Source organism: Manis pentadactyla, chromosome 11 (assembly GCF_030020395.1).
Source record: "Manis pentadactyla isolate mManPen7 chromosome 11, mManPen7.hap1, whole genome shotgun sequence".
NCBI classification, from domain to species: Eukaryota; Metazoa; Chordata; class Mammalia; order Pholidota; family Manidae; genus Manis; species Manis pentadactyla.
The window spans coordinates 103,975,707-103,991,648 of NC_080029.1; the positions used below are offsets into that span (position 1 = coordinate 103,975,707).

A 15,942-nucleotide genomic window follows, 5' to 3' on the forward strand; every position below is an offset into this window, starting at 1 on the left:
ATCACTTATATTAAGTTTATGTGTTAATAGACCATGTGATTTGAAAACCCAGCCTGCTAGGCAAGGATGACAAGAACTAGCTTGTGATCCCTAGTCTCAGCCAAGAATTTCTTGTACAGTTAGGAGTTAATTAGGCTGAAACCAATGCTGCTTGCTGTGTATGTTTTCCTTTTCCTGTGAAAGCTTGGCTCAACTTGACAGTACAATGCATTCCATGACCTTTTAATTTCAGAAATCTCCAATCCCTGGTAGCCATTTCTTTAGCTTTAAGGTGGGAGTACTCCTGACTTAGTCCCTATCTTTTCTTGGTGCTTTCTCTTCCAAGGCCTTGTCCTACTATCTCCCATCTCTCTCCCTCTAAAGATCAGTTTCCTCTTACTTTGCCTATATGCAAAGATTGCAGCTGATAGGGGTAGGCTCCAGGGAAGAAAATACTGGTATGAACTGTCATCTAATCTGCTATTTTAAGTTTTCTCAAATATTTTAAATCAAGGTTTTTAAAAAACGAGGCTTTATCTTTTAGAAATGAAAATAATTATAAATGAAATAATCTGATATTTGTAATTTACTTCAATATAATTTGGGGGCAGGGGGTGAGAAGGGGTAGATATATACATGAAATAAGATTGGCCACAACTGGATGACTATTGAACAGGGAAATGAGTACATAAGCTTATTGTAGTATCCTCTCTACTTCTGTATAACTTGAAGTTTTCAAAAAAGTGAAAAACAAAGTCCTTCAAGGAAACTGTGAGAGAAAATAGAAGCTGTAGCTAACTAAAAGCAACTTCATATCAAGATTTCATGTGCCTTATTTTGGTCAAGGAACTTCTGACCATATGAGATAATTTCGATTAGATTTTCTACTAAGCTTCAACCATCAGGTAAGAATAATGCGTGTAACTCTGCAGTTTTCTCTGTGGCTGAGTAAATAGCAAAAGTAAATGAAGAAAAGTGTTCAAGCCTTAAAAAAAAAGAAGAAAAAAAAGTTATGTAAGTAAGATAGTCCATTTTAAAACAGATTTATTTTTCCTTTGACCTTGTATGAAATAAAGCCACCATGATCGCCTCAGACTGATACTTTTCCTGCTAATTTGGCAGCGTATCTTATTCACGTGTGAACCAACTCATCAGCTGGCCTTTTCCTGTTGAGGTAACTGTGAGCAGAGTGCAGCTGCTTTTCCCTTTCCTCCAGTAAGCAGCACATGACTGACGATCTCATACCTCTCCTGCCCAGCTGTGTCCCATAATTGCAGGTGGATTCTCTGGCCTCTGCCAATGGCTCCATCTGGCCCATTGGCTCTGTACACCTAAAACAGTTAAATGAAAGAGAAAAAGAGAACTTCTGAGACCAGTGAACTCTTCTCACTTTCCTATTCAGCACAAATCCCCGAAGCATCTAACTTCTAAGGAAAACCCCATCTGGAATACAACCTTGCTTGTATTTTATTCCTAATAATTTTCTTTGGATAATGCAGTAATTTGTATAAAATATATATACATTGTATATTTTCATAAATATATTTGAAATTATAATACATTGTATAAAAATAAATACCTTTCTATGACTTTTCCTCATCCCATCTTTTAAAAATACTTATTAAATGATTTAAATGATTTTATAGAAAGAACTTCTGAAAATCTCTTCCTCCATAAAAGTAATTAAAACATAGGCAAAAATTGTCAAAGATCAACTTTTTTCCAAATTTTGAAAATTATCAGAGGCGTGCAACATTCCAAGGAGCATTTATTCAAGAGAAACAGCTGAGTATCAGTAAAAACAGTAAGTTTTGTGTTGTTTCAAATTGCCCTGTTCTCCTCTCCCTCTCCCCAGCAGCCTCGAAAACCAACAGAGGCACACCTATGGTAGCTACGAAAACCATCAGCACAGCAGCACTGAAGGCAGTGGAGGCAGAACTTGTTTGGAGCTCCCCAGAAGTCTCAGCCCAGAAAACTGTCTGAAAGCTGCCTAAAACTCCATTCCCAGGCTTAATTTTTATTTTACATACTGAGAGATTGCTCTATAAAAATAACCCTATGCTTTGAGCATTTGTTGAAAACAACCAGCAATAATTATTTGACATCACAGCTATCAAAAGCAACAGTACCAGTGGGGGCTAACAAAAATCTCACCAAAAAACTTAAGAAAAGAAAAATTAGAAATGAAATGTCTGTAGGGAGACTGGAAAAGTTCCAAAATATTCCGCGGAATTGACAAGGCCAGGCTCATGTGTAAGGGCTTTACATATGCCCAGGAAAAACTTTAAAAAGCCCAAATCTCTCACATCTGGCTGACCTTGAGGTTCTCCTCAAGCAGGAAATTAAGGTTCAGGCAGAGTTGCAAACTGCCTGCCAAAGCATTGAACACATGTCTGAACACACACACACACACACACACACACAGTCCCTTAGGAAAAGCTGAAAGACTTATTGATTCAGGGAATTTAATAAACTCTATCCACTCATTAGCTGACCACTAAATTAACTAAGGAGAGACTTCAGTAGCTGACAAAACAAAGAATACAGACAGACTTTGGCCCAGGAATGTCACTAAACAAAGGGCAACACAAACAACAACAAAATAAACAGAAAAACAACAAACCTTCGGGATGAGGAGGAATCTGATTTCCAAAGTTGCCACCTTATATTATTTTAAATGTCTAGTTTTCAACACAGTTAGAGACACACAAAGAAATAGAAAAACATGGCCAATTCACAGGGGAAAAGCAACCAATAGAAACCATTCCAAAGGAAGCCCAGATGTTGAACCTACTAGACAAACACTTTAAGCCAGGAAATCATATTATAAGTATGTTCAAAGAACTAAAGGAAATCATGCCTAAAGAATTAAAGGAAAGTATGAGAATAATGCCTCACTGAATAGAGAAGTTAATCTCTGGATCATAGACCTACAAGTAAGAGCTAAAACTGTTTGCATATCATATATCTAATAAGAACATTTCTCCAGAATATACTTAAAACTATTAAAATTTAACTAAAAGAAAACTAATTTCAAAATAGCAAAATTTCTGAATAGATATTTCTCCAAAAACAATATATAAATAATATACAAATATTCAATAAGCACTGAAAAGATGATCACTCAACAGCATTCATCATTAGGGACATTCAAATCAAACCTCTAAGAGATACCACTTCACACACTAGAATGGCTGTAATCAGATAGATAATAACAAGAGGTGAAGATACGGAAAAACTGGAACCCTGACACATTGCTGGTAAGAATACAAAGTGATGCAGCATCTTTGGAAAATTGTGGAAGTTCCCCAAAATTAAATAGAGGATTTTCCTATGGCCAATCAAGTCTATTCCTAGGCATATAACCAATAGATTTGAGAACATAAATCCACATGAAAAAAAAATGTGCATGAATGTCAATAGAACAATTATTCATAATAACTAAAAAGTAAAACAATCTAAATACCCACCAATAGATAAATGGATAAACAAGATGTGGTATATCAATACCATGGAATATTATTTGGTCATAAAAATAACAAAGTATTGGTACATGCTACAATATGGATGAACCTTGAAAATATTATACTAATTGAAAGAAGCCAGACACAAAAGGCCACATATTGAATGATTCCCCTTATGTGCTAGGTTCCAAATAGGCAAACCCACAGAGTAGATAGGGGTTGGGGGCGGGAAATGGGGAATGACTGCTAAAGGGCATGAGATTTCTGTTTGGGGTGCTGAAATGTTCTAAAGTTAGTGGTGATGGTTGCACAACTGGGAACATGTTAAAAACCACTGAATTGTGCACTTTAAATGGGTGAATTTTATGTTATGTGAATTATATCTTAATAAAGCAATTTTTTAAAGATAAGATTATACAATGAGAATTAATTAATAAATGTAATTACCTACACATACAGTTGACCCTTGAACAACGTGGGATCTTTTCAATAAACATATTGGATGAATTTTCAGAGATTTTTGGCAATTTGAAAAAATTTCTTTTCTATAGCTTACTTTGTAAGAAGATGTTATATAATACATTTAACATACAAAATATGTGTTAATGGAGTGTTTATGTTATCAGTAAGACTTCTAGTCAACAGTAGCTATTAGTAGTTAAGTCTTGGGGAAGTCTAAAGTTATATGCAAATTTTTTACGTTGCAGAGCGTTGGCACCCCAACCCCCAAGTTGTTCAAGGGCCAAATGTATATTGATTATACCAATGACATGTCAATACTAAAAATTCCACTAAGATCCTATTCTTACTCAGTAGGTCTTAGTCTCTATAAGACTGGTAGAGGGACAAAAGACCTAGAGTGGGTGGGAGGGAATGGAATGCATTCTTCTGTCCAGGAAGCCAGAGACCCTTTACCTTTCCCAGGTAAAATATGCTCCATGGAAGGGTCTTTGTCAATAAACTCCTGACCACTTGTTGACCTGCTCCATGGTAACAGCTGATTTTTCAAAAAGAAATCTTATTCCTGGAGAAGGCCATTTTCTCACCTCTGCAACTCTGACACAATGACCCCCTCGTGCCTTCCCCTCTACCAACAAAATAACAGTAAGTCTTGTGGTCCTTTAAAAGAAGAAGAAGAAAGAATGCCTCTTCTCTACCATTCTGCAGAACCTGCCTGTTCCCTTGGCTACTTCCCAGATCAACATGCACTACCAGCATTCTCATTCCTACTCCAACCTCACCCCCCTGGCAGCACTGCAGGTGCCGTCACTTGGTGCTCATGTGGGATTGTGGAGGTCTTAATCAAGAGAAAGGGCATTAAAAATGATATCAATGGAAGAAGTAGCCCAAAAAAAAGTTGTATGAGGGGCAGGCTGGTTTTGTAGTCTTCATAACAAAGGTAGACAAGTAACTTTTGTGGAATTCAGACAGAAGATACAAGCCAAAAAAATACCAAGGGAGAATTTAAAAGGATCTTTGCTTTTACTTGGTCTGCTTGGTTTTATATAAAGTATCCTTCAGCACAGCCTTTTAAATTTTATTGCCCAGAATGAACATAATACATTTTCATATATACGTGTACACTTTAACTCTAGGTTCCAACCTTTGTCCTCCTAATTCCTACAAAGTAAACCAAATAGACAGGCAAATGTTGACTCAGAGATTACATTTTTATAGAGAAGGATATACAGAACTTACCACTCTCTTTTCCCTGAAATCAATGCCCACCGTTGTGATGAATTTGGAGTTAAATTTACCATCTGTGTACTGGTAAAGCACACTGGTCTTCCCTACACCAGAGTCTCCCAAAGCTAAAAACTTGATGAGGTAATCATAGTCTCCATCAGACATAATGAAGAACTCAGTAGATCACCTGCAAAATACAAATACATATTTACTAACAATCCATCAGAAAATATTAGAATCTCCATGAAGAAAATGACTTACTTTACTATCCCATTAAAATCCTCTCTGATTACCTGCTATTCACTGCCCTCAAGGACCTGGTAATTTGTTAAGATGAGATGCTACTGAAATAGTAAATAATTGGCAGTTTAGTTTAAATTTCACATGCCTATTATAGTAATGTTAAAACAAAAATTCCCATAATGATAATCAAGAAGATAATGGTCACTAAGTCTTATGCGCAGATCTTACAGAACAAAAATTAACAAGAGGAGGAAGGAGAACGTTATAGGAATAATAATACTTAACATGCCAGTGGTTCTAATTCCTCCTCCTTTTTCAGTCTTCTAGTGCCGAATCCTTGGCTTTTCTCTCTTTTCACTTAGACATGTAAGCAATTTCATAATTTATCCTATTCATTTTCACAGAGTGTTTATGTTATCCAAATATAAGGCTGAGTTTACAAATAAAATTTGGCTTGGAGCTTCCTTATATATTATAATTAGTATATACAACATATTAAACCAGACTTATCTGGAATATCACTGCTCCCTGGGAAACTGAGTTCCAAATTTCAGCAGTCACTGCTCAGAAACCATAGCTCCACAATAAAGGGCTCATTCACCTATACTTGCCTTGATATTCTAACAGGAAATGCTACCAATTCAGCACTTCAATATGGACTAAAACAAAAGTCCACCTTAGGGAAGAAAAATTCTTGTTTTTACACCAGCAAGACCTAACCACGGTTACTTTTTATCCTTTGCAATTAGCACTTTTCATTATTTGTTTTTATCCACTAAATAGATTCAAGCTATTCAAAATATCAGTCCAACTGACAATGGAGTCTGTCTTTAGGGAAGGCTTACTTCTTTTTATCCTTCCATTTCTAAGACCAATAAATCCTTCTAAAAATCAGAAAAAGAATCAGCTATTCCATTACCAGTGACAACTCTACCTGCCCATTCAAACACTCATTCACCACTGCACCCACACCGGATGCCCTACAGGAGAGAGCCCTGATTTTCCACTCTTTGTGCCCTTTTCACCCAACCCCACATCCCAAAACTTCACCATAATTCCCGATGTTTTCTATAGATCCATAAAATTATTAAAAGCTCAGGCAAGGATATTTATTGATTTTCAAGGATGCCATCCTCAATTAGATGACTCACCTTATGCTCAAAAATCCTAAATGCTGAGCCCCAGGGCCGCTGCAGTATGTTTCCTCAGAGTGCCTGAATGCAGATCTGTGACCTGACACCCAGATATAGCTAGTCAGTCGATAAGGGCAGAGCCTCTACAAATATTCATAATTCTGTTTGTACTCTATAAAGAGTGACACTTTACAGGTGATGGCTTTCCTGTGTTATAGCTTCTGTATACACAGGTATAGGTTGGTTACCAATATTAATGGCATATAACAAAGTTCCTCTCCAGAAGATGACCACTTGGGTACAAATAAATATTCTATCATGTCACTTCATGGCATCTCAGTTGGATCCAAGTTTCTCAGAAATAAGGGCTAAAAATTGAAAAGCAGACCCAGATAACATTTAATCATTTTGGAGGTTCCCCTCAAAATTAATAAGGAAACAGAAAGCAACTCCAAAACCAACAGTGAGGATTATGCAAGAAGACACTGTGGCCACCTGATTTTCTCTTTACCAGAAAGCTGGGCACTTCTGTTTTTACGTCATTTAAGGTGCAGGAGAAAATGCTGTCACCAGCGGTATCACTATCCAGAATCCTCTACACCCACTTGCATGTAACTCAAAGACAGCTGAAACTACTTCTGCTGCACCAGAATTTAATGTGTTTAGTTATCATGGGAGAATAATCACACATATAAGTCCACAAATGATCTTTGTGTATTTTGTTTTCTATTCATGTTGATAGCAATACATAAGTCTCCTCCCAAAGATATCATAAAGGATGTGTTAACAAACCACCACTGAAGGTTTAGATACAGCCATCAATATTCATCATAGTTTTCACCCTTCAGACTGCACCTTTAGACAATTGTCTGCCTTGGTAATCTAAAATTAGTGCTTAGAACTTTCATTCTCTGGGTACAGTTTTCTAAAGGTTGTAACAGAACCCAGAGAGGTTAATGCATGTGCACAGCCTAGAACATAGGTCTCCTCTAACTCCAAGTCCAACGTCCATTCTACCCAAGCTTTGTGTCTGTTACTTAAGTTTTTATGACTGCATGTTGGGCTTTAAAGTGATCAGGTGTGATATTGTACAAAGTAGCCTAACAGGAAACACAGACCTCTAAACTCAAGCATGGCTGGCTTGAATCTCATGTCTCCCACATACCAGCTACTCAGAAGTCTTTGAGCCTTGGGTTTTCAGGTTTCCATTCAATGAAAAGGAGATAATATAAACTACTTCACACCAATGTTCAATGACTGAATGATGTACTCTTTGTGGAGTGCCCAGCCCATGCTTGGCATATACTGGGTACTTCAGTAAATGTTAGCTCACTCCCTTCTCCCCATTCTGAACAAATTAGACTGGCTCTGAAGACCTAGAACAATTTCTGACATTGCCTCTGCAAAGCTCAAAGCATGTATGGCCAGCATGAAAAGTTGCTGACTGGCTCACAAGAGTTTGCTGAATCAACAAAAAAACTTTCAAACTAATTCTGGTTCAAACCATTTTAAGTTCATTCTAAATACATATATCAATTTCAAGAGAGTTATGACTAGCTGAAAAACAGTTTCAAATTCATATAAAACACTCCAATCCATTCTAACATACTCTTACTTGTTCAAAAGAATTTGAACGGTTCATATCAGTTCAGAGTCAAAGTGTTGCGTTAAAAGAGATTCTACCTACAAAACCATTTCTGACTGATCTAAAACCACTTTGCCTAAAATCAGATGTATCTAACCAAAATTATTATGGTCTGGTTTTATTGGTCAAATTGTTTCAGACTGGTTTTAGCTAGCTCAAATAAGTTCTGACCTGGACAAGCACGTTCTGACCAGCCCACATAAGGTCTGATTGGTTCAGAGTACATTTTACTAAATCAGGCTAGTGCTGACCAATTAAACACCTCCAGCTGGGTTATACTTGCTCTAATGTTATCAAACTGCTTGTAATTAGTTCAAGTCATCTGTAAAACGGTTTTTACAGGCATAGATTGTTAAAACTAGTTCAAAACAGCCCAAATTGACTGATCAAACACTCAAATAGTTCAAGACTAGAAATGTAAAATGCTGATGAAAAGCACCAAAAACAATGGTCTGGTGCCTCAAACTTGTACTGAACCAACAAACTTAAATTTTCACTTATAATTACCTCAATTGTAGACAGTCTGTACCCAAAAAATTAATCTCTACCATAGTATAGTGTTTCTCTACACTTGAACAGCTTGTATGCAGTCAGTACATATGGAGTACAGGAAGCAGTTTGGGAGAAAGGAGTATAGGCAGAGGGGAATACAATAAGCAATAAGGGAAGGTGTGATGAGAGACACAGGTCGAGAACTCACCTCCCATTTTATGTCAAAGACCTGGCAGCAGAACATTAATCCATGACCCAACAGTAAAATACAGAATGCAGTTGAGAAAAACCTTTAGCAAATATGGAGGCTATGTGGAAACTGTGTAGAGTTTGTCCTGAATTGGGCACAATGTCCAGGCTGGCTTGGGTTAACAGATGCAAGAATTCTGAAGAATAAGGAAGCTAAAAAGAAATAAAAGGGTTCAGGGGGCAGGCAAGTCTTCAAATTGATAACATGTTTTTCCGGGTTTGGGCAGAGTATTGATGGTGACAGTCTCCTTGTCTGAGCTTGCAGTCAGCTAGTCAAAGCCTAGAGTTAAGGGAACCATTCCATCTTCTGCAGGAAATAAATCTAGTCCACAGAAAACTCCAATTCCAAACACATCCTACAGTCGTGTACGTGGGACCCACCACTGCTTATCACCATAAGGTGAAGACAGTGTTAAGTTTCAACTGCTCATAGGTATTCATATAGAGCCATCCTCATATTAAATTTACCTTCATATCTTTGTAATATTCATATTAAAAAGTATTTATGTTTTTTATTTTCATTACTTATTTTCATTACACCTGAGTGGTGTTTCTGGGGCCTGGTGTCCGGAAAGAAAACACTTCACTCCCCAAGTATCGAAATAACAAATTTTTTTCATGTTGGCATTTTTCAGCAGAAAGGGAAAGAGTGTAAATACACAGTGCAGGATTTGATGTTTAGGGCATCCAAACAACACTTTAAACATATTTCCAGTAAGAACTACAGCCTCTTGATGCTTGGGAAGTCAGTCCACTAAGGCTTCCCAACTGTATTACTCTTGTGAAAAATGGGTCAGAAGCCTAGGTCAGCTGCCCACATGTCAAGCACTTCATACACATCCGTGCAACAGTCCTCACTCATCACTGCTCTAAAGGGAGGTGGTGCAGATGCCACACGCACTTCTCCCTCAGAAGGACCTCAGCACCATTCTATCACGGATGCCACAATGACAGGATGACTAAGTGGGTCTTGAGCAATCTATCCACATGTTAACATAGGCTGAATTCCAGCATGTTGTTGAGAGACAGAAAAAAAGTGGAGGTTAAGAGCCTGGACTCCAGAACCAAACCACCTGGATATGAATCCAGGTACATAACTTCAGAAAATTTAACCTCTTTTGCCTTGGGTTTCCCATCTTAAACATGGGAATGATATCCTATATTATTAATCCTATCACACACATGCTCTCTTCTATTAACTTATTTATAACTGGGGTATGTCTTACATTTCACAGTCTTATGACCCATGATATCTTGCAATTGTTACTAAATGACATGGTACTGGAGATAGAGTTATGTGAAAACATTTTATTAGCATCTTCTAACAAGAGCAACAGTGTGCCATCACCATATTTTAGATTTGATGAAGCACACAATAAACCTGACTCAGAGGGCTGTTGTGAGGATGGCGCTAGTATGTAAAGTTTTACAACAGTGCCTGGTACACAAGAAGTCTTATATAAACAATAAACATTAACTGCTATTGGCATCATCATCTAAACAATCAAGCTTGCAAGGGCCAGTATACGGGGAACATTCCTTTCTTTCCTAGAACTGTGTGAAAGAACTGAGCTCCTAAACTAAAAAATAATACAATAAAAAATAAGGCTCCATGAAGAGCACTTGAGCCTAAGGTCAATTCTTTAAACTCTGTACCTCCTTAAGGAAGTAGCATCTAACTACCCCAAGGGAAAAAAAATCTAGAAAGTCAAGAGTGTCCCCCAACTTGGGAACACTCTTTACTATGGTAGAGATTAATTTTTTGGGTACAGACTCTCTACAATTGAGGTAATTATAAGTGAAAATTTAAGTTTGTTAGTTCAGTACAAGTTTGAGGCACCAGACCAGTGTTTTTGGTGCTTTTCATCAGCATTTTACATTTCTAGTCTTGAACTATTGAGTGTCTGATCAGTCCATTTGGACTGTTTTGAACTAGTTTTAACCATCTATGCCTGTAAAAACCGTTTTACAGATGACTTGAACTAATTACAAGCAGTTTGATAACATTAGAGCAAGTATAACCAAGCTGGAGGTGTTTAATTGATCAGCACTGGCCTGATTTAGTAAAATGTACTCTGAACCAATCGGACCTTATGTGGGCTGGTCAGAACGTGCTTATCCAGGTCAGAACTTATTTGAGCTAGCTAAAACCAGTCTGAAACAATTTGACCAATAAAACCAGACCAATAAAACCAGTAATAATTTTGGTTAGATACATCTGGTTTTAGGCAAAGTGGTTTTAGATCAGTCAGAAATAGTTTTGCAGGTAGAACTGCAAAAGCCGTTCTTATTCAGCTCTCTTCTATCTCTCCTCCCTACACAAATATTTTTTCAAAGTGTTCTCCACCCTCACTCTAACCAGATTAAAAATAGAAAGCCAGGAACACCCACTTCCTCGACATGTAGTATCATGTGGTGATAACTGCCTGATGATAGAAAGTCAGTGATCTTCTCCCTTCTTTAAAAGATAAAACATACTCTAATTGTTTTTCAGGGAATAAGATAGAAGAGAGTGGTTTTACTTAAGAACGAAGAGGAAAGACCTATTCCTCTCTCTCTCTCTCCCTCTCTTTCTCTCTCGCTGTCTCTCTCTCTCTCACACACACACACACCCCATAGCCCAAATTCTGCATGAAGCTTCCTATTAAAGTCTATATAGACTCCAGCCTTAGGATCCCCCACTATTAAGCAGAATCATTCTAAACCTACTCCAGATAGGCCAGCCATTTCTTGAATGCCAAATTTTCCCTCTATCATCCGCATTTAGTAGAGTTTAAAAGGCATGAGGGAAAATATTAACTGAGCAACTACGATGTTCCACAAACAGTACTGGACATGCATTATTTTATCTGCTCACCATCTTTAAAGAGAAGTTAATGTTTGTACAAGACTTAATACTACATAAAGAATGATGTTTTCTTAATGCAATGACTGGTAGGCTTGGGTTCAAATTCCAACTCTGATTTGTGTGACCTGGTCCAAGTTTTTAAAATTAAGCCTTCATTCTGGAATTAACATTACCGGTAACCTCACTGGGTTATTTTAAGGATTAACTGATACTGTCCACAGAAAGCTTTTAGCACATTGCTTGGTCTGTATTAAATGTTCAATAATTGAAACTTCTCTTTAACAATACTACTACGACTAGCCTCACCAAGTTCTTTGTTAGCAAGGTATGTAATTTTATAACTTATTCTTAATTTAACCAGTACATGAACCTTATGAAAAATCACAGAAAGAAATTCAATTTAGATGCAGTCCATCATGAAAGCTACTGGCATTCCGACCTAACAGTGAGTTTCATCTATGTGATTTTTGGCAACCTCACAGCTGGAATGTTCATCAGTTAAGTGCTCTAATTTCCAGGTGAAGAAACTGAGGCCAGCCCAGAGAAAGCAAGTGAACATTCTGAAATCAGTGGGCTGGTTAGATATGGGGCTGAACTAGATCCCATCTTCTAAATTCCAGTCCTATATCCTTTTCTGACATACCAAGATTTTTGTTCTGTGTCCCTTCCTGCAAAGCCAGGAACCTCAATTACAGTTGCTCTGATTCAGCAATGAAAAGTTTTCTGTGGGGCCAGCAGCTACAGTGATAAAATGCATATGACTAAGGCCTACACTCAGAGATATTGGGTTGACTGTCTGAACTTCTGCCCCAGCATCCTCTATCACAAAGGCCTTCCTTCTGATGGGTTCCCCCAAGGAGAGAAGTCATAAACGGAGGCTTCTCTGCCTCCTGATGGTCAGAGAAAACCCAAGAAAACATACATCTTGACACTTGTACCATCTCCTATAAATCCTTTCCTTGTGTCTTTCTTTCCTATGGTTTCAAAATGGAAAGAGCAGACAAAACCATTAAGTTTTTCATTTCCCTATAGACTTGTTTGGTACTGAGCTTAGAATTTTCCTCTCAAATCAAGATCATTTTCTCTGGTGCCACCTGAAGTCCTCTGCAAGACACTTCTTTTGGCTCTCTCACTCGCTCCTTCATTCAACAAATGTTTATCGAATGCCCGTTCTGTGCTTGGTGTCAGAGCACATGGGTACCAATACTCAACGTGTAAAATGCATTTTCTTATTCCTTCCTTACCTAAGACCTTACACTGGTAGCCACATCCCAATCTAAGCTCTCCTAACGACTCTACCTGCTTCTTTGGGTTTTTCAAAGAAGCCAGTATTTATGAACATTTTAATCTTTCCCCATAAACATAACACAACATGACATCAAAGTTCACATCCCCATACTGCTTTCCCTGTGGGTTTGTGCATGGGTCACATGTTTGGCACACATCTGAAGATGAGAAAGGAATTAAAATGTTCAGCTCAATGGAGAATAAATAAAGAGAAAAAATTTTTAAGACAAACATGAGAGATATTGTAAAGAATTTTTTTTACTGGAAAATACTTTGACTTGCTTAGAGTAGTAATAAAATAGTACAGTGTTCCTATACAGCTTATGGGCTTCCCCTGCCCTGGCCCCAAGTAACTTCTATGTAGAAATAAGAACATCTGAATATAACTATTACATTTCAGATAACAGCACAGAGCACCAGGATTTTTGAGAACTATATTGCCTCATGTTCTTTCATACATTTAAATGTCCCCATCCAGGGATTCACTTGGAGAAAAATATTCACTTAGCAATGACTGGCATAAAACCATAAAGTCTACCAGTGTTTTTTAAATTTAATGTTAAAAAGTATTACGCTTTCCTTTTTTATTTTTAAATGGCACCATTGTTGACCCATACCTGGCATTCTGGAGGACATGCATAAACGGGACAGCAGAAAAGGGGAAGAGAAGTCACTCCGGTGGGGCAGCAAAGAAGAGGCATTTTATAATGTACCAGGATAGGAGAGCAGGGGCAACATGGGTTTACCGCTGGCCGCAATCCTCAGACCACTGCGACTGCTATACCCGGAAGCAAAACAGAGATGCTTCCACCACACAAGCAAGATGTATACGGCCAAACAGCAGTGCTCCCCATTTCCACAAGAGGGACCCCCTCTCTCCTCTGTGCATGAGCTTCCTCTTTTCAATTCCCGGTCTAGGCATGAGGAGGTAAGTTTCTGTCCTCTGGCTAGGTTCACAGTAGAAGAGATGACGTTATGAACAAACAGCTGTCTTGTTTAAGCAAAGATATCAGGCAGAGAAAGTAAAAATCTACTGGCTTTGAAAAACAGAAGGCAACTGGACTCTACTTGGTGTCTCCTTATCAAAAGATGAGTTTGACTTTATCCAAATTCAAATTGCAACTGCATTAGATATTCACCTAGAACCTATGATTCATAAATACACTCCTTATCCATACAGTATTTTGTATCCCTGTAAGAAGAGAAGTTCATGGCTTAAGAGAAAGGAGCGATGTTCATGGATAAAAACCAATGGTATCTAAATCTGCATATCATTCGGCTTAATATTTATCAACTTACCTGCTACCGAGGACTATTCCATTTTCTCCATTTAAACAAAGTGAAAAAACGTCAGCAAATGGTAATATTCCAACACAACAAGTTATTCAGAGAAGAAAAATATCTGCAAATATTGTTGGATTAAATATACATTTCCAAATATGACTAGGACATCCAAATATATCCTCATTAGCAAGAGCTTTCTCCAGACATTTGCAAATTCTTTATGAGTGTTAAAGAGAAAGACCAGGAAAAAGAACAAAAAACAAAAACCAGTCTCAATCCAGGAGTGGACGTACTATTTATGAAATGTTACCATCACCTCAGAAAAAACATTTTTCTCCAAGTGAATCCCTGGATGGGGACATTTAAATGTGTGAAGGAACATGAGACAATATAGTTCTCAAAAATGCTGATGTTCTGTGTTGTTATCTGAAATGTAATAGTTATATGAAATGTGACCAACATAACCCTGTAAACAAATAGTACAAGCAAGTACATATTAGGAAAGAAGGCAGCACTGGAGTGATTCTTGAAAGTAGAAAATGTTTTTCTGGAAGGCTACGTACTGTCAAAGGCTCAAATGAGAGACTGGCTTTTTTTTTTTAGTTTATGGAGACCATAAATTCACTCATTTGACAGTATTCTTTTACTCAACAGATATTATTTGTCACCCATGCCTCTTTTACAAGTGTGTATATGAATTTGTGGGAAGTAAACAGTAGGTGTTTATTACTTACAATTTGTGACAAGTACCTCTTGTTTTACAGACAGAAGGTAAGAGGGAAACAGACTCACTGTAGAATATGTCATGTGTAAATACAAGCAATACAGTGGCCACAGGCATGGTTGTTTGGTTTGCTGGGCACAGTCTCAAATAATGTGGAAGCAGCCCCATAATGGACACCACCATACGCAATGGAATGTCCAACCCATGGCTACACGTGCTTCTTAATGATACCATGAAGCCAGCAAGTCTCCAAGAATTCAACAGAAGTGCAAAATCTATAGCGTCTGCTCCCACGTAATGACCACTTTCTGTGAGCACACAGACTACAGTGCTAATAAAGCATTGGAGTCAGTCTCCTGAGGTCCAACAGGACACCACCACCCACTTGTGTAAAGTCCACAGCAAAATGCTGAATGGAGATAAATATATCATCGCTGTTTATCTTATGATTACACAGATTAAGGCTTGAAGACTGATTTTATGGCTTTTAGCCCAGTGCTTTTTTTCACTATACCTTAAGGATGATACTGAAACTTTCTAAAACTCTCAAAGAATGGAGTGAAAATAGTTTCCAAAAATGGACAAGGGGGAAGGGCCTAAGCTACTTGGAAGATGGGGTACCTGCAAGTCCAGCCTGCTAACAGAGGGAATTCTGCTATCAACAAGCTCTGAAGGGGGCCAAGGAAGAGTTGTGGGCCACGTCAGACTGCCACCCAACTCCTGGGCCCAAGACCCAAAGGTGGAAGTATTAGGAGTGACAGTGCTGCCACCGAGCCAGGGCCGTGAGGTTAGAAGTCAAGCAGCACCCAAAGGACTCGGTACTGGAACATGCATTTCCAGGCTGCAACATGGAACACTCTTCCGTTCCTGACCTGGAAACGGAGCGGGGGATTCTGCCATGCCTTGTC

The 15,942-nt window shown here is 38.1% G+C and overlaps 1 protein-coding gene across 4 annotated transcripts in view; it reads right to left on the reverse strand.

The window, feature by feature from the left end:
* Positions 1-15,942, reverse strand: part of RAB27A (RAB27A, member RAS oncogene family) — an 81,820-nt gene that overhangs the window by 16,437 nt on the left and 49,441 nt on the right. For 2 of the 4 annotated variants that reach the window (XM_036919399.2, XM_057488820.1), the window contains exons 2-3: positions 5,142-5,316; positions 1,225-1,310 (exon numbers count right to left, since the gene is read on the reverse strand). In XM_036919399.2, the coding sequence (XP_036775294.1) occupies positions 1,225-1,310; positions 5,142-5,294 (239 nt within the window). In that variant the 5' untranslated portion in view covers positions 5,295-5,316. Of the gene's footprint in view, positions 1-1,224; positions 1,311-5,141; positions 5,317-6,523; positions 6,546-15,942 lie in introns of those variants that run through there. The other 2 variants (XM_057488821.1, XM_057488819.1) reach the window with 2 other exon arrangements.